This window comes from Ailuropoda melanoleuca, chromosome 4, assembly GCF_002007445.2.
Source record: "Ailuropoda melanoleuca isolate Jingjing chromosome 4, ASM200744v2, whole genome shotgun sequence".
Lineage (NCBI taxonomy): Eukaryota > Metazoa > Chordata > Mammalia > Carnivora > Ursidae > Ailuropoda > Ailuropoda melanoleuca.
The window spans coordinates 124,076,572-124,095,677 of NC_048221.1; the positions used below are offsets into that span (position 1 = coordinate 124,076,572).

At 39.3% G+C, this 19,106-nt stretch overlaps 1 protein-coding gene across 1 annotated transcript in view; it reads right to left on the reverse strand.

Annotated features, from left to right (window-relative positions):
• The window catches only part of SELENOI (selenoprotein I), a 39,926-nt gene that overhangs the window by 17,130 nt on the left and 3,690 nt on the right, over positions 1-19,106 (reverse strand). The window contains exons 2-4 of the mRNA XM_002913785.4: positions 6,244-6,312; positions 5,679-5,787; positions 3,645-3,719 (exon numbers count right to left, since the gene is read on the reverse strand). Of these exons, the coding sequence (XP_002913831.3) occupies positions 3,645-3,719; positions 5,679-5,787; positions 6,244-6,312 (253 nt within the window). The remainder of the gene's footprint in view (positions 1-3,644; positions 3,720-5,678; positions 5,788-6,243; positions 6,313-19,106) is intronic.

Consider the following 19,106-nt stretch of genomic DNA (forward strand, 5'->3'; position numbering starts at 1 on the left):
ATCGGCAAAAACACCAAGATGGAAAAGCACATGAGTATTCAGAGAACGCCAAGTAGCTCAGGTAGACCAAAAGAAACCAGTATGTGAAAAGGGCAGTAGAGAGGCTGGAGCGAGTTTAAAAGTTTCAGGGAGTACGAGGAGCTACTAAAAGGATGTGAGTAGGAGAGTGACAAGAGTGAAAGCAGTGACGAGCTTTGCAAAGACTCCCCTGGCATCAGTGGGAATGACAGGCTGGACAGAGCACATTAATCAGCAGGCCTACACTGACACGGGATACAGCGGGAAAGAAAGGCTGGAGGCAGGTAGATATTAAGAAAAGAAAAATGGCAATGCAGCAAAAGATGAGCGGTGAGGCTGAAGGACCAAAAGATCCTCTCCAAAATTTCCCGTCTGGGTAACTAAGACAGGGGTAGGAAATAAAGTCCAGAGAAGGAGCATGACTGGTGGAAAAGATGCTGAGTACAATGTTAGATGCTAAAACTGAAGTGTCGGCACAATTATCCACATGGCAATATCAAGCAACTCAACCTAAGGTACTTACCAGCAACTCAGCAGACAGACGAGGGCTAGATATAAACACAGGAATCATCCCCACGGGGGAAGGATCAGGACTGCCAAGGGAAGGAGCAGAAAGAGAAAGTGAAGGAGAAAGCACAGCGGAACACCTTCACTTAGGGGCAGAAATGAGGAGCTGGGGCCTGGGGTGGGGGGTGTGGGGAGAGAAAAAGAGAGGATGAGAAACCTTAGTTAAAAGGAAGAGTCTGAAGCGTGGCTCTGCATGCTTGTGCAAGAACCAACCACCCTGCTAAAGAAGATACCATTCCTGTGGTCTCTCAGGAACTGTCTAGTAGGGGAGACATTTTTAAGAAAAAAAGAAGAAGCAGCAGCAGCAGCAGCAGCAGCAGCAGCTGAACCATAAAAATTTCTCCCCAAAAGAAACAGTTTTGTTAACTATTAGGCTAATTGTAAAGATTCAGATTCAAGGAACTAAAAATCCCTATGATGACTGTGTTTATCTTGCTCACTATAGTGTTATCCCCAGTGCCTACTCAGCTCGTGGCAAAGAAGGTCTTTAAAAATATTGCTGAAGGAATACAGGAAAGGATGAATCCCAGATTCCTGCCCAAACACTGCAGATCTCTGTTACATAGTGTTGGGAACTTTTTTGCCCTTAAGTAGCTAAAATATCTCCAAAAGTCTTTTCTCATTATTTGCTGGCTTAAATTCCTGTCTGCGGTGCAAGTCCTGGGCAGTTATTACAAACACTGAATTTATGGACTGCATACTAATTAGGGTTTGTACATCTTCTCACTGAACCCACTCCAGCTCCACAAGTCTGGATATGTTTCAGAATGGGTGTGGTTTTGTTTTTGTTTTTTGTTTTTTTTTAAGAGGGGTAATTCAGGGCATATACCACATATTATTGGGGGGGAGGGACAACTCAGGAGGACCTAGAACAGCACCCTGTGATCAAAGACATTAGTATTTCTGCAGCAAAATGTAAGAACAGTCACACTAGTAGAAAAAAGCTTATACATTGCCTTACGTTAGTTCAAGGCAGTTTTGCAACAAATAGTTCATGTTTGGTCAGGATTTTTGCCAAAATTGTGAACATGAAACAGGTAGGTGGGGGGCTCAGTTGTTAAGGGTCTGCCTTCGGCTCAGAGTGTGATCCCAGGGCCCTGGGATTGAGCCCTGCATCAGGCTCCCTGCTCTGCTGGGAGCCTGCTTCTTCCTCTCCCACTCCCCCTGTTTGTGTTCCCTCTCTCGTTGGCTGTGTCTCTGTCAAATAAATAAATAAAATCTTTTTAAAAAAAAAGAAAAGAAACAGGTAGGTGGTACAATATATCTGTCAAAAGGCTCTTAAGACATGCCTTTAAAGCGAGAGCCCCCAGGCCACTCTCACCTTTTTCCCCTTCCTCCCTGTCCTTGGCAACCCAACCCTATAGAAGTCTTAAACCTACTCATTTTTAAGAACAAATGTACAAAATTTAGCTATTGTGGACAATGCTGCTATGAACACTGGGGTGCATATGGCCCTTCTCCTCACTACGTCTGTATCTTTGGGGTAAATACCCAGTAGTGCAATTGCTGGATCATAGGGTAGCTCCGTTTTTAACTTTTTAAGGGACCTCCACACTGTTTTCCAAAGTGGCTGTACCAACTTGCATTCCCACCAACAGTGCTGAAGGAGCCAAGATGCCCTTCAACAGTGACTGATTAAGAAGATGTGGTCCATATATACAATGGAATATTACTCAGCCATCAAAAAGAACGATTTCACAACATTTGCAGCAACATGGACGGGACTGGAGGAGATAATGCTAAGCGAAATAAGTCAAGCAGAGAAAGACAATTATCCTATGGTTTCACTCATTTATGGAACATAAGTAGGAAGATCAGTAGGAGAAGAAAGGGAAGAAGAAAGGGGGGGTAAACAGAAGGGGGAATGAACCATGAGAGACTACGGACTCTGGGAAACAAACTGAGGGCTTCAGAGGGGAAGGGGGTGGGGGAATGGGATAGGCTGGTGATGGGTATTAAGGAGGGCACGTATTGCATGGTGCACTGGGTGTTATACACAAGTAATGAATCATGGAACTTTACATCAAAAACTAGGGATGTACTGTATGGTGACTAATATAATAAAAAATTATTATTAAAAAAAAAAGAACAAATGTACAAAAGTTTCTGCCTAAAAATGTAATTTTTCACTAAGCTTTCCCCTAATTCTTCTGGACTTCACTCTCTTCCTTCCCCAAACTGTCGCAGCTCTGGTCACCTGCAATGTCAGCATTTAATCATTTACCAAATTATACTGGTTTTATGACTGCAAGTCTAAGCAACTTGAAGTCAGGGTCTGCTATTTTATATTCATTTAAAAACTCTACACCGAGTGCCTACTATGTGTTAGGCACTGTTCTAAGCACTGGATACACAGCCTTCAAAGCTATGCACATTTTAGAACAGACAACAAGCAGGTCATATGGCTTTAAGTACTATGGAGAAAAACAAAAGCAGGGAAGGAGAATAGGAGTGTGGATGATAAGCCATGCAGATAATCCCAACAAAAAGCATTCTTGGCAAAATAGACAGTACAGCCTAAGGACAGCAGACTACCCTAACCACCCCCTCCACCAACTAAGAACTGATCACTTTCTTATTCTCCCACTTATTTTTGTTCTCCCACTGTGTTCTATTATGGCAGCTTGTTCCAGTTGTTGATAAATATTTTGTGTAAAGAGCCAGATAGTAAAGAGTTGAGGCATTGTGCATCATTAGTAGTCTCTGTTGCAACGACTCAACTTTGTCTTTGTTGCAGAAATCAGGCCTACACAACATGGAAAGGAATAAACAGAGCTGTGTTCCAACAGAACTTTACGTATAAAAAGAGGCAACAGACCAGAGCTGGCCTGCAAGAGGTAGTTTGCCAACCCCTACCTTATTCTTTGCATCCCTAGGCAACAAGTGACAATATTTTCCATAGAGAAACTCAAAAACATGTGTTTTAAATTGAACAGTAAATGAATAAACCCAAGTTAAAATGAATTAAGCATAGGAGAAAATATTAACTTAGTGGATGGCTATCCCTGCTGACAGATTCACCAGCCATTGACTAATATGAGTATTTGCCAATTTCTTACCCAGGGTGTAGGCTATGAAGTTGAGGATGCCCACTACAATCCAAACCCAATCAGGGACGTGCTTGTAACCTGGTGCTGCAAAGGAAAGCAACATAGGCTTTAATACAAAATACAAGCGTTCTTACCTTACCACACACTGCCAGTAAGAAATATTTCTATTTATTAAATTAAAGTTCAAGTACATTAAAATATACTTTCAATGCAGAATTAGGTAGATATTAAAATGTATCAGTAAACTGACAAAACCAAAGAAGTAACTGCCCAACCCCTCACAAACAACAGGCATTTATTTTGAGCTTTAATCGAAACTCAAAACTGATTGTTCATCTTTACTCGAAAATTACTTATGTGCTAAGAATGAAAATTAATATTTTTGGAACTTAAAAGATGCTTGTGTTTAATCTGATCCTCGTTGTTTACAATTATCCTTCAAACATATATTAAGCCTTCAATCTATATTCTCTCATTACATTATTAATTAGCTAAACAAAAGACCTTTTCATTTGGGTATAGACAGGTCACCTCCACTGGGTGATTTGGCATCAGAATCATTCTGAAATGTCTGGACCTCACTATTTCCCCCTAAGATAGAACGACTGAGAATAAGGAGATCTGGGTTCTAGTCCTGGCTCTGTATTCAACCAGCAGTGTGACCATGAATATATCATTTAACCCTTCCTGTCTTCCACTTACCAAATATACCAGAACTAGATGGTTTACCTGGTCCTCTAGGTTCTATGATTTGGGGAAATATACATAATATTTATATATTTTTAGCTCTCTTAATAACTAAGTAAATAATGTTAGAATAGGCAGAAAAAATATTTCTAGTTACAAAATAAACTTTTGAGGATGTTCTGTAGATTAAAATACAAATTTTTAAAAACTGCTTAATATCCAAACCATGCTTAATAAAATTTAATCTTATTATTCATGTCATACTTTATGATCTTCATAAAGTTGCCATTTTATTACATATACAGAAACCATGGCTTAAAATTTCAATTGATAGGCATATGTATAGTTCCAATATTCAGAATTTTTAGAATATCAAGTCCTAAGTTTTTGAAAATCTGAACTTTCTACAAAAACAATGTTTTCAGTGACTGTTAATTTCTCCAGGTCAGTCCACAAAGTCTGCTAAACCCACAACACAGATGAATTATAACACTAAAACTCCTTACTACTATGTCATTTATAAGTATTCTTATTGGAAAATATATACTCCAACTTAGGATACAAAAAATATCCATCTACCTCCATCTTTCCATTTCTCTCGACTCCATTAACTGGCTGAGCAAAGAAAATAAATTCTATCTCCCACTTATCCCCCCTCATCCCAAATACAGCCAGATTCTGTCCTGTGGCCTGGGGCAGAAACAGGGTGAGGGAGAACGTGAAGACAGGATCAGATGTGAAAGAAGACACTAGAGTCTGGGGTGGAAGGAGGCTGACAACTGCCTCCAAAAGCATTTCTTTCCTCTGTCTTCCAATGAGGTTCTTAAGACCTTATAAACTTTAATCAACATTTAAGGTCTAAGAACCACTTTCAGAGGAAACTCGGAATTATTAAAAGCAAATGTGGATGCTGGGCAGAGGGAAAGAGAGATCACCTTCCCTTCAACAAAGGGGGTGGGGGGTTCCTGCATGATCAGAACAAGGAAAGAAGGGATATTTCTGAAACTGTTAAGTATGTTGGACCCTGCTCATATTCACTTTCAGGCAAAGTGTCATAATCCCAATTTTCTGTCTTCTTACAAATCCAATTATTCTTTATTTACCAAAACCTCATTGCTTTTTAGACAGCATTTCTAAATTAAGTAGCCAAGTCCGTTTCTAGAATTTAATAAAACATCCATAACAGACTGCAAAAACACAACTTAGCTTTTACACCCAATTCCTAACATTTTACATACTCTTACAGTATCCAAAACTTCCCCAAAATACAAGCATATGAATAGAACCAGAAAATAACCACATCTCATTTTTCTCTATTTAGACATTTTAAATGTTTTATTAAAGTAATAATCTTACCCGAAGCATAAAAGTCAGGATCAAAGTATGCCATAAGCAGGAAATTGAATACAACCAGCAGAAAGCCAGAGAAGGTGATCAGATTTGGAGCCAGCCAAGTAGGAAATACCTATTTTTTTTTTTCAAAAGAATTACAAAATAATTAAAGTAAAGGAATCTCTCTGGCCACTACACAAGATGCAACTTAAGTCATAATAAAAGCTATGAACTTGAAAGTTCATACATATGTATGTTATATATATTAAAATGTAAACCATAATGTCCAGTTGATAAAAATAAGCATCTTCTATTTTCTATATTTTAAATAATTCTATAAGCAACAAACTTTTATAATCATAACATTACTTTTATTTAAGAAAAATTGTAAACTCATTTTATAAAATGATAAATTCTACAGTATAAGCTTATACTCCAACAGCAAGATAAATCAAAAGGACTAAGGGAAAGGAGGGTGGGAGAGCTAGTTTCTCTAGATACCTTATTAAACAAACAGTTGCATCCATAATGCTCCGTAAAATATTTAAAACTTACTAAAACATAAGTACAAGTCTATTCATCGTCTTACCTTTACTATAGTGTTCCAAAATGGATGCATGATATACAGAGAGAGCGGATTGGTATCCACAGCACTGTACTGTTAAATGAAAGAAAATATTCTGTTATCCTTGCACACTAGCAAGCAGAAAGGTATTCCTGGAGTGAAAATAATATTACAAAATAACCTAGAGAATATGTCTACTTACATGATGTCCTCATCTAAATAACAAAACTGAAGGAACAACATAAATGGGACAAAGACCGGTCAAGTACATCCAGATTTCTTTTTCTCATTCAATCAACTTTTATAACGTTACAAGGTTTCAGTAGAGAAATTTATACTGCTCACTTACAATGCAAGACCAAAATGTGCACACTGTATACATTCAAACACTGACTTTCTCAACCTCCTCATACTACCAATACACTTACTAGCTGTGCGATCTTAGGCAAGTTACTTAATCTCCGCCTCAGTTTGTTCACCTGTAAATGCCAAATGCCATAAAAATTAGGTAAATTAATCATAGGCGCAAAACACTTAAAGTAGTACCTTGCCTACGGGGTAAGTGCTATGTAAGTATCAGATATTTTGTTTGTTCACCTGTAAATACCAAATGCCATAAAAATTAGGTAAATTAATCATAGGTGCAAAACACTTAAAGTGGTACCTTGCCCACGGGGTAAGTGCTATGTAAGTATCAGATAACTACCAAAGGATGACAGATCCCTTTACAGCCGGAAAATGGACTGCATAAATAAGCAAAGGAAGACAATGACAGGTTAGGGTTCTGTGGTAATCCAATTTATTCCCTAATTATTGAGCTATTTAGTAAAAATTCAAAGGAAATTTTAACAAATATCTGTACTTATACATATATACATATATATAATTCTAAGAGTCACGTCAATGACTTACTCATCAGACACACATACACTGGAGTACCCGGCATGTCGGAAGCACTCCACTAGCTGTGGGGAGGAAGAGATACTTAATTGGTAAGGGAGAATTCCCACTACAAAGAGTGGGAATATTACCTAACTCCAGCTGACATTTAAACATCACAATAGTCAAATGTCTGAAAAAAAGTTTTGTGTTTTATAGTAACGCTTGGTATGTACATAAAATAGCATTTGAATATCTAATTTTTTAAAAGTCATCATTAAAGGTCAAAACTTCTTCCTGAATTCTTCCGAATATGCAGGAAATCTTTTCTCATCAGTGTTTAAAGACTCCAAAGTGTGATGGAACAAAAAAGTAAATAAATAGAAATAATGTTAAATACTGCTAGCAAAGGCAGTTAACTAGTAAGTCAAATGACTCAACAGACTCCATGTCTGAGTGCCTCCATTTCCCCAGCCCATTCTGCCTGAAATGGGGTAACTGGGACAGTGGATCTGAACTAGACAGTGGGAGGAAAATGGTGAAGAACTCAGTGCGCCTCTGCTGGCCATCGGGACAGGCTGTGTAGCCAAGGCCAGACTCTACTGAAACGCAAGTTACTGTCCTTTCTAAAATCAACTTGCACTTGCACAGCTCCCCACAGGTTACAAAGCCATTCCACATGATAGATACCATTACATCTGAACCTCTGCAGAACGAAGGGGTCCTCAGCTGACTGGACTACTTGGATTTAATTTAAGTCTTTGGACCTAAGGACATGGAACTAGTATGAGCCTCTAAAAGCTGCCAATGACAAGGGGGAGGACCCTGGCCTCCACTTCACAGAAGTCAGCACCCAGACCCACCTGACGTAGCCAGCGGGTCAGATAAATGAGGAAACCACACATTTCAAGCCCACAATCTACCGCAAAGTACAAAAGTTGTAAGAAGTTCAAATCAGAAGGAAACTGTTTAAGACATCACATGAATACCTAATACGGTGTCCAAAGTACAATGTTCTTAATTCAAATGTTTGCTGAATGAGTCTCATTCAGCAGTTTTCCATAATTTGAACTTAGATCTAAAAGAAGGCCCTTACCTGACAGTATTTTCATTTGACAAGCTCCTCTTTTTAAATTCTGAAGTTTCACCTCTAAATTTCTACTTCAGGAGACCAGAAGTATGAAAAGAATGCAGAGCTAAATACAAGAAGGTCAGTTTGCCTAAACGGACGTTTCACATTTAAGCACAAGTACAGCAAGAAAATGTAATATAAGATCACAGAAGGTAGCAAACAATAACCCTAAAGAACACTCTTGTGCTCTAGCCTTACACACCTGAGCATTTTTCAGGATCACACATCACTTAGTATAAACAAAGAAACTTAAAACTTTCTTGTGAATCAATAGGAAGAAAAAAGAATGATTCAAACCTTCCACATGCATGAAAAAACAAATAAAAAATAAACTTTAAAAGATGTTAAGCTAGATTCAGGTATTTGTTAAAGCTTATTAAATATATTTTTATTTTCTGTTGGAATGGTATATATCTGAACACCTTAACCAGGTAGATAATCCACTGATAAGGCCCACTGTGACTTGTTTGATTTCTAATCTGCAAGGCCAGACAACGCTAGTGCCCTGGAGAAATGCCTGAAAACCATAGCCTGGGTTTGAGAGAATCATTCCAAGGCAAAATCTCAGAATCGCTATTGTGGACAATAGAGACTGTGGACTCTGGGAAACAAACTGAGGGCTTCAGAGGGGAGAGGGGTGGGGGATTGGAATAGGCCGGTAATGGGTATTAAGGAGGGCACATATTGCATGGTGCACTGGGTATTATACACAAATAATGATCACGGAACATTGCATCAAAAACTGGGGATGTACTGTATGGTGACTAATATAACAAAATAAAAATTATAAAAAAAAATCTCAGAATCGCAGGAGTTCAGAAGATGTCTAGTTCTTGCATGCCTGACCTTCATCAAAGCAAACAGGTAAAACAGTCATCTGGCCTCTTTTTAAATGTCTCTGGTGGCAAAAAACTCGCTATTTCCAGAAGCAACCCAACCCATGTTAAACCAACTTTCTATACACTAACAAAATCCTCCCTTGTCCCATATTTTCTATCCTGTTTTCATTTTGTTTTACAAAGTTAAGCAGACAAGGGTCCAATTTTTCTTCCAAACAACAGCGCCTCAGCTATTTGAAGGGCGCTCTCTCTGTCACACCTACATCTCCTCACCTGCTTAAACATCCCATGTTCCTCTTGCTGCTCCTCTTGCCATTCTTTCAATCTTCTTCCTCATCTAAGTCTTGTACTTTAAACCAGAGGTTGGAAAACTTTTTCTGGAAAGCATCAGATAGTAAATATTTTAGGCTCTGCAGGCCATAAGGTCTCTGTAATAAACTCTCAACACTACTACTGAAGCAAGAAAGCAGCCAAAGAAAACAGGTACACAAGTGGACACGGTTATGCTCCGGTAAAACTTCACTCACAAAAACATGTGTCTGAGGGCTTTAGTTTGACAACCTGTGTTCCAGTCAATCCAATCTGCTGTTAAACCAATACAAACATGTGCTCCAGGGCATAAGAAACCTCTCATGTGGTGCATGAGCAGAAAGAACATGACCATAAGCCCCTCTTCCTCAATATTCCTCTGATACTCAACAAATTAATTTCCTGTGGCAACAAAATCATTCTGCAGACTTAAATACGACTGCGCAGTTAGACTGCTAAGCCACCTTTCTCCATGCTAATGTGAGAACGACCGCTGGAGCCTAAGTACAAGACTCTACATATACCATTATAACATTTCATCTTCCTAGAGTCAACTCATTTTTCTATCCTCTCCAGATCTCTTCAGATTCAGACTCACTTATGCAAGGTAACAGCTATGCCTCTCCAAAATCTTAGCATGTAAATTCGTCATGCTGGTAACAGTGCCATCACACCAAAGTCTCTGTAAAAATGCTGATCAAGACAGAACTTCTAAACATTTCCCTCAAGATTGCTCTTAGTACATTTAATAATTTTTATTTGGGTACAGAATTCTGTCTTATCATCTATGACAATTAGTCTATCTTTCCCACAAGAGAAAATTTTCATAAAATCTTAGTAAGATCAGAATTACTTAAGATAACATTTTGCCAAAAATTAGAAAGTTTCAGAACTTTTTTTTTTTACTTCAGTACAAGTCAGAAAATAGAGCAGAATTCATTCTTCATTCATTCATTCACTCAGTAAGCCAACAAATATTTATGATTGAGTACCTATGATTGTGCCAGGAAAATTTTTGCTAGGCCCAGTGAAGACAATGAATGAGACTAAAATGTTCCCTATGTTAACCAAGTCTACAGCCCATTGCGAGATAGACGGTAAGCATGAAAACCAGGAATAATCACAAGTTGTGTTAAATACCGTGAAGGAAATAAGCAGGGTATTTTGCAAGAGGACATGGGGCAGGGAGTGTGCATAGCCAGAGTGGTGAGAGAAAGCTTCTCTAAGGACTCAGCTGAGTCCCAGAAGATGAGAAGACAGATAAGGAACATAAGAGACACTATAGTGAGTCAAAGAAGCAAGACACTAAAGAACATGCTGTTGTAGATTCCATTTATATCAAGCTCAAAAACAGACAAATTAATTTATATCAAAAGAAGTCATAATAGTAGTTTGATGAGAGAGACTGAATGGGGACCTTCTGAGGTGCCACAAATAATTCTCTACCTTGATCTGGGTGGTGGTTATATGGGTATATACATATGTAAAAATACATTTAATTAGACACTTAAGATCTGTGCCTTTATATGCAAATACCTAAAAAAAGGAATAGAAAATAAAGAATCTATATGTGGCAGTGTGCATTTGCGTGTGTGTGCATGCGTGTGTATGCGTGTGTGTGTGTGTGTGTGTGGTACATAGGCGCTGTAGGGAGGGGAGTGAATGCCAAGATACCTTCCAAGCAAAGAGAACAAAAATGTGCAAAGACCACAAAGCTAGAAATACTTGAAATATCAGAGGAAGGCTAATGCAGCTATAGCTTAGTGAGAAGGGAAGAGAGACAGGAAATGAGATTGGAGACGTGGGCCTACACCACCTAGCAAGACCACAGGGAGCTAGATTTTATTCTAAACCCAATGCACATCCTGATTTACATTTTTAAAGGATCGTACTGATTATAGTGTAAAAAGAACTGGACAGGGACCAAAGTGCAAATAGAGGCCAGTTACAAGACTTAAAGTACATCAGGTAGAGAGGATTATGGGTTAGACTACGGGTTAGGGTTAGCAGTACAATGACTTCTAAATTACTTCCAGGGGCGCCTGGGTGGCACAGCGGTTAAGCGTCTGCCTTCGGCTCAGGGCGTGATCCCGGCGTTATAGGATCGAGCCCCACATCAGGCTCTTCTGCTATGAGCCTGCTTCTTCCTCTCCCACTCCCCCTGCTTGTGTTCCCTCTCTCACTCACTGGCTGTCTCTATCTCTGTCGAATAAATAAATAAAATCTTTAAAAAAAATAAAAATAAAAAAAAAATAAATTACTTCCAAATACGCTGAGAAGTATACATTTTCAAGAAGGACATTAAAAATGTGAGACTCCCCGTAATTTAAGAAGGAAATTGGCTCCAATGAAAGGAAAATTATGAAACCACCTCCTTGGACATAAAAGAATCTCCTTTACAAAGGTACTGTATTTCAAATCCCTTCTCTGTACTGGTAAGAAAACTGATACGAACTGACACACCCTTCACTAAATACAGAGCTTTGAACAAATTATTAAATTAGACTGGGGCCACTGTTCCAAGTAATGCTCTGCTATCTATACTCAGCAGCAGATTTCCTCTACTTTGTCTTCTAAACAATGTAAGGAGAATAGGACTCCTACTGTCAAATGATTTTAATATAAGGCCTGTCTTTACCCACCTGAAATATAAGCTTTATACTTTTTTTTTTAAGATTTATGAGAGAGAAAAAAAACACAAGTGGGAGGAGATGCAGAAGGAGAGAGAATCCGGGGCGCCTGGGTGGCACAGCGGTTAAGCGTCTGCCTTCGGCTCAGGGCGTGATCCCGGCGTTATAGGATCGAGCCCCACATCAGGCTCTTCTGCTATGAGCCTGCTTCTTCCTCTCCCACTCCCCCTGCTTGTGTTCCCTCTCTCGCTGGCTGTCTCTATCTCTGTCAAATAAATAAATAAAATCTTTAAAAAAAAAAAAAAAAAGAAGGAGAGAGACTCCTCAAGCAGACTCCCCATTGAGCAAGGAGCCCAATGTGGGGCCTGATCCCACAATCCCAAGATCATGACCTGAGCCAAAATCAAGAGTCAGCTGCTCAACCAACTGAGCCATCCAGGCGCCCCAAAGCTTTATACTTATAAAACATATTTAGTTAGCTGTAGTAATCCATAAAATGTGGCTCAATACAAGCTATTAATAGTTCATAAACTGTATTTACTGTTAATCATTTCAGATGCAACCAAACTCGAAATATTTCTAATTTTTTAAAACTATCTCCAAAATTCTTGAGTTCAAAATTATCCATATGCCCAGACTCCCAACTCATATAAACGGTGAGATAATAAGTGTGTGTTGTTTTATGCCATCAAGTCTGTGATCATTTGTTACCCAGCGATAAGAAGCTACTGCACAGGGGCGCCTGGGTGGCGCAGTTGTTAAGTGTCTGCCTTCGGCTCAGGGCGTGATCCCAGCATTCTGGGATCGAGCCCCACATCAGGCTCTTCCGCTGTGAGCCTGCTTCTTCCTCTCCCACTCCCCCTGCTTGTGTTCCCTCTCTCGCTGGCTGTCTCTATCTCTGTCAAATAAATAAATAAAATCTTTAAAAAAAAAAAAAAAAAGAAGGAGAGAGACTCCTCAAGCAGACTCCCCATTGAGCAAGGAGCCCAATGTGGGGCCTGATCCCACAATCCCAAGATCATGACCTGAGCCAAAATCAAGAGTCAGCTGCTCAACCAACTGAGCCATCCAGGCGCCCCAAAGCTTTATACTTATAAAACATATTTAGTTAGCTGTAGTAATCCATAAAATGTGGCTCAATACAAGCTATTAATAGTTCATAAACTGTATTTACTGTTAATCATTTCAGATGCAACCAAACTCGAAATATTTCTAATTTTTTAAAACTATCTCCAAAATTCTTGAGTTCAAAATTATCCATATGCCCAGACTCCCAACTCATATAAACGGTGAGATAATAAGTGTGTGTTGTTTTATGCCATCAAGTCTGTGATCATTTGTTACCCAGCGATAAGAAGCTACTGCACAGGGGCGCCTGGGTGGCGCAGTTGTTAAGTGTCTGCCTTCGGCTCAGGGCGTGATCCCAGCATTCTGGGATCGAGCCCCACATCAGGCTCTTCCGCTGTGAGCCTGCTTCTTCCTCTCCCACTCCCACTGCTTGTGTTCCCTCTCTCACTGGCTGTCTCTAACTCTGTCGAATAAATAAATAAAATCTCAAAAAAAAAAAAAAAAAGAAACTACTGCACAATTCTGAAAGCACTACATCCTCTTTTCTACTAAGAGGTATCTTAGGGCTCCTAACCACAAAATCAAGACTCCCTGATGCTTGAGAGCTAACACATTACAGTAATATAGTTTCTTACTCCTTTATAACTATCTCTTGGTTTTATTAACTGCTCTTCAGATTGCAATATAATTGAATATTTCTTTGATGAGGTGGTTCGCAAAGTGTAGTCACCAAACTGAACCCATATTCTTGGATCCTGCCCCAGACATACAGAATCAGACACTCTAGGAGCGCAGCCCAGCAATCTCTTTTAACAGACCCCCCTGGTAATTCTGCAGCACACTCAGGTTTGAGGATCACTGCTCTGGTGAAAGCTAACATTAACAACATTCCCAAAACCCCTGGCTGAAGGATAAACCACACTGTTAGTTTAGTGGCCAACACCTATTCTTCCTTATGGTAACTTCAAATCTGCACTGCAAGCAAGAAACAAGGTATAATAAAATGCAGCAAGTACTCACTACATTTACTAAATGCAAGGCATTATGCTAGAAACAATATATGGTATAAAAACACCAAACCTAAATTTAAAGTGCAAAAAAAAGGGGGGGGGCTTCAAATAACCCTGGGACAAAAATTTAAAATTTCTTAAAATACTTTTTATCTACAAGACTTTCAGAACTACACTCACAGAAAACATGACTCTGTAGACAATGAGATAACATTTCAATCAACATTACCACTTACATCTACTAACAAGTCAGAGAGAAAAAGATAGTGACAGAAGATTGGAGAAGCTAGAGCAGTAAAAACAAGCAAGTTACCTGACAAACAGGTTTGCCTGCTAAACTTAAATAATCTATAATAAATTCTAATAAGAGATGAGAGGACAAAAGGAGGGGTCATTTAGTGAAGAAACCTGAAATCCTTGCGGGGAAACCTGGATATCAAACACATGATAAATACACGGAGGATACCACTGATTCTTAAATAGGAGAGTGGTATTTGAAAAAATTTACTTACTCTGCTTGTTGTACTATTATATATGATTTAACAGAAGAAGAAATCTGAAGTCAAAGTCTCTCTGTGGGACCCAAGCTAGACACAGACCTCTGTTACTCTTCTTATCTCTCCATTAAATTGTCACCCTTAACTTGGCTTCCCTAAAATACACCTTCTCTTGGTATAACTTCCTGGGGTGTGGGTACACATGGGTATGTTATATGTTAGCCAATGTTCACAAACAGGGAGGCACAAATGTCAAGTTTTATTTCTTACTTAACACTAATATGCCATGTGCCAGCCACTTTACAAATATTAACTCATTCAATTTTGATAATGATCCTATGAGGCAGATACTACTCCATTTCACAGACGAGGGAATTTGGTTAGAGAGGACAGTAAGTCAAAATACTAGCACGTGGTTTCTTTCCATCTTAATGTTAGTCCCAAAGCTAATTATTTAATCAAAAGACTTTATCTCAGTTAAAGCTACTAGTAGTATACAAAATGTTCTTAATACTCAACAAAATGTTAAGACTAGTAAATACAGACATCCACTTGCCCCCACTAATAATTTTAAAATGGGAGAAAACAAAAATAGTTCTTTCTTTTTCACTGTACATTTTCCCCACCTGCAAACATTAGACACAAACCCAATTAAGCATGTCACTGAAGGTGTTTATTCTCATGTTTCTATATCTGGTACAAAACATCCACTAACTACAAGCCAGAGTTTATCTTTCATTCTTAGATTCGAGAGGAAGCATAGCATGAAGAAAATGGGCTCCTAGCCCAGACCGCCTAGGTTCAAATCTCAGCTTTGGGTCCTTGAGCAAGTTAAATTCTCTTGCCTCAGTAAAATAACAGTAACTCTACTTCACAAGGCACTTGAGAATATTAAATGCAATAATATATGTAAAAGCACTTAAACAATGCCTGGCATATAGTAAATGCTATATAAACATTTGCTATCACTATCATTATTATTATTACTCAGTATTTACAATGATATTGCTCTTGCCATTTCAACTTTCCTTCACTGGGCTCACTAGGCTCAGCCTGGTACCTCGCATACCCACCACTTCCTTATGTCTAATTTACCATGATCTTCCTGGTCTCTGTGCCTTGGTTCCCCCATCAGTCTCTCTGGAACATCTTCACCAACTCTCCCTTATGAGCTAGGCAAATTCTTATTCAGCAAAGTTCTTCACATTTAAGTATTACAGGGGTTAGAAAAACAAACCATCCTCAGTGAACTGATGTTTCAGAAAATAGTCAAAGAACCAAGTCAAGATGTCTCTTCCAAATAGTACCTAAAAATGTGGTGACCTTCTGCCTACCACTTAATCTCCCTCCCTCTTGTTCTGCAAAAGTTCCCCATTCATCCTTTCATTCCTTCTGAAAGACTCCTGTCTCTGTCAACTGCAAAAATAATTCTTTCCATGAGACATTCGTAAATCTATATCTATGGCCACTCAAGAGATTACTTAAAAATAATATCTTAAAAAATAATAAAAAAGGGGCACCTGGCTGGCTCAGTTGGCAAAGCATGTGACTCTTGATCTCAGGGTTGTGAGTTTGAGCCCCACGTTGGGTGTAGAGATTACTTAAAATCTTAAAAAAAAAAAAATAAGGCCACTAAAAAGCTTTTCATGCCTTATGAATGTATTTATAGGCGGGAGAGGGCAGCTCCCCCAAACTTCTCAAGGAGACCAAGCACAACAAAAGATAAGCTGTGTTTGAATTAAGCATAACATATCTAGGTAACGCCATTAATTAACATGGTATACTGTAGCTGGCCTGCACTCATAGCAAGTACAAATCAAAAGACTAAGAATTTCTCATGCGTCTCCTCTGGCTCAGAAGAAAAGTGCTCTAATCTTTGAAATCATTCCAGAAATATTCCTCTAGTGGAGGATAACTCATCCACAAGCGATATTTCTTTAGAGCATGAAGTTTTCTTTGTTTTGATTCCCAGTCCACAAACCACACCTTCACATGGCCCCGTCCAAGAGAAGTGCCCTGCACAAAAGATTGCTGTTATCCTTCCACATTCAGCATCACTTATCACTTAAATTATAATTATGCTTCTGTTCTATAAGGGTCAATCTTTCAGGAGTTTGTTTACTCATCAGATATGAGTTCATAATACCGCCCCTTTGGGCTATCAAGAGGGTTAAGTTTTAGACCAAACAAGTGTTAGGTGCTGTTGTTACCAAGGGTACCTTTCCAGGGTTAACGCTTCACAAAACCCCTACTCAGTGACTACGGCCTCTATGCACTCAGTCATCTTACCAGAACCCGAGTCATCCCAGACTCCTCCCCATCCTTCATCCCTGACTCACCCCACCAACACCTCCAACTTCTCAGTCACCACATTCTGTCAATTTTTAATCTTAAATCAAGGATCACAAACAAACATCCACAGGGGTCAGAAAGATAAACTGAACAAAGCAGACGCCCACGAAGTGTATGGGCTGGTAGGAAAACGGCAAACTGGAGAACAGATACCTCTGTTAAAGAGGGCAAGCACTATTTAGCTTCAGGGGAGTCTTGCCAAGAGGAAATTCGGGGCCAATATTGTCCACTATTCCGGTTTTTCAAACGAACCCAGAAATCTGGATTTTTATGGGGAAGATGCTAGTTTTTGAAACAAAGTATGGTGTGGGCCAAATGAAACATATCTGCCGGCCAAATTCAGTGGGTAGGTTAACCAGTCTTGACTTCTATCTTTAGCATCCCCATTCCCTTTCTATCTCTACTGCTTAGATTCAGGCTTCCCTCATTTCTTACCTAGGTTTATCCAGAAGGATTTTAAAAGGTCTCCAGTTCACCCCACCCATTCATTCTCTACAAGCTGCCAGGGTAAGTTTCCTAAAATTAAAATCTGATCCTGTTTAAAACCAAACAGTTCCCCCAAACCTACAGCATTACGATATGCCTTAAAAATCACCTGAGGTATTTAACATGCAGGTAACAGTCATCTACCCAATCTGAATCTCCCAAAGTGAGGCTAAGACTCTCTTTAAACACTTTCCCAGGTGATTCTGACGCTGAAAGACCTCGGGCCACAGAAACACTGATCTACAGGGTAAAATCTAGAAGCCCTCTCCATCAAAGCTTCCCCTCTTGACAGGGCCCCACCTCCCTCTTCAGCCTCATCCTCCTGCCCCTCCACCATTATGCTTAAACCTCTACCTTCTTACGGTTCCCAGAAAATACTCTCAGGCCTCCACTCCTTTTGCATTCCACTGCTCTGCTCTGTAAAGCCTTTTCTACCTCTTCATCTGGTAATGTGGGGCCTACTCAGCTTCATCTTTCTAGACTGAGCTCTGCCTCTCCCCTCCATCCCCTCTCTGTCACCTTTCTCAGGTTTAACCCTCTCTCCCTGGAGCTGCTTACTTCTCTCCCATAGCACCTGGCACTTATCTAACTGCATTTTGCAGCCCCAGTGCTATGCCCAACACAGGAGGCCATCAATAAATGCTTACTGATAAACAGAATCAAACTGTACGAATCTGTAAGGGTGAAGGCCAGACGCTTTAGAATTATCATCAAGATGCACACAGTCTCTCTTTACAACCTGGTAACTGCAATACTAATAAATTTACAATTATCACAGTTCCTACAATCAGGTTGTTAACATGAAACAACAGAATAATAGCAGAAACCAATTCATCATAAAATTACATTATTGAAACCAAGCAAGATATTTCAAAGAACATTACCTCCTCTCTAAAGCAAAATGATACAATTTGAAACTAGCTGTTACACTATCAATTAAACAATGCCTCCCCTAGGTCAGATAAGGTAAACCACAATAGAAGTTTCACCCTTAGGTAAGTGGGAAAATCCTTCAGCTGTTAAGACTTGTCCAAAGAAATGACAGGTAAAAAGGAAGAATGATAAGCCTCTCAAAGGTAAAACCCCTCAATATAATTGTCTAAAGGTACATAAATAAGCAAAGGAGAAAATAGTAGTTAAACCCCTGAGCTCTTCACATTCAAAATACAGTATTCTTCTGATATCCAGGAGATGCACAGCTCCCTTTTACCATACTTACAAAATGATTTATATTCTTTTACACTTTCATTCCTTGAATAAATATTTGTTGAGCCCCTATTCTGTTCATGTGCTGGACCCTGGTCATGTGGAACAAGACAAGCTCTAGGTCCTACCTTCTCAGAGCTCATATCCTAACAGAGAAGGCAGACTCTCAACTAATTACTCATCTGCTTAATAAAATTGTGGTAACAAACGGAGAACACAAGTGCTAAGACAGCATATAACATACAATCCATCCCATGCTTTCTTCTGCACCGAAAAGCAATCGTCTTAGTTTCTTACTACAGAAATCTAATTACCACCCACATGTGCACCCCTCTCGGCGGTTACTCTGAATAACTGCCAGGTTTCCAACTGTAGCTCTCAGATGTACCTCTAGGGAGACAAAGAAATGAAACTAATTCAAAAGTAATTTTTCCACCAGCAGCTTTTATAGTATCAAATTTTCTCACATCTCTTTGCTC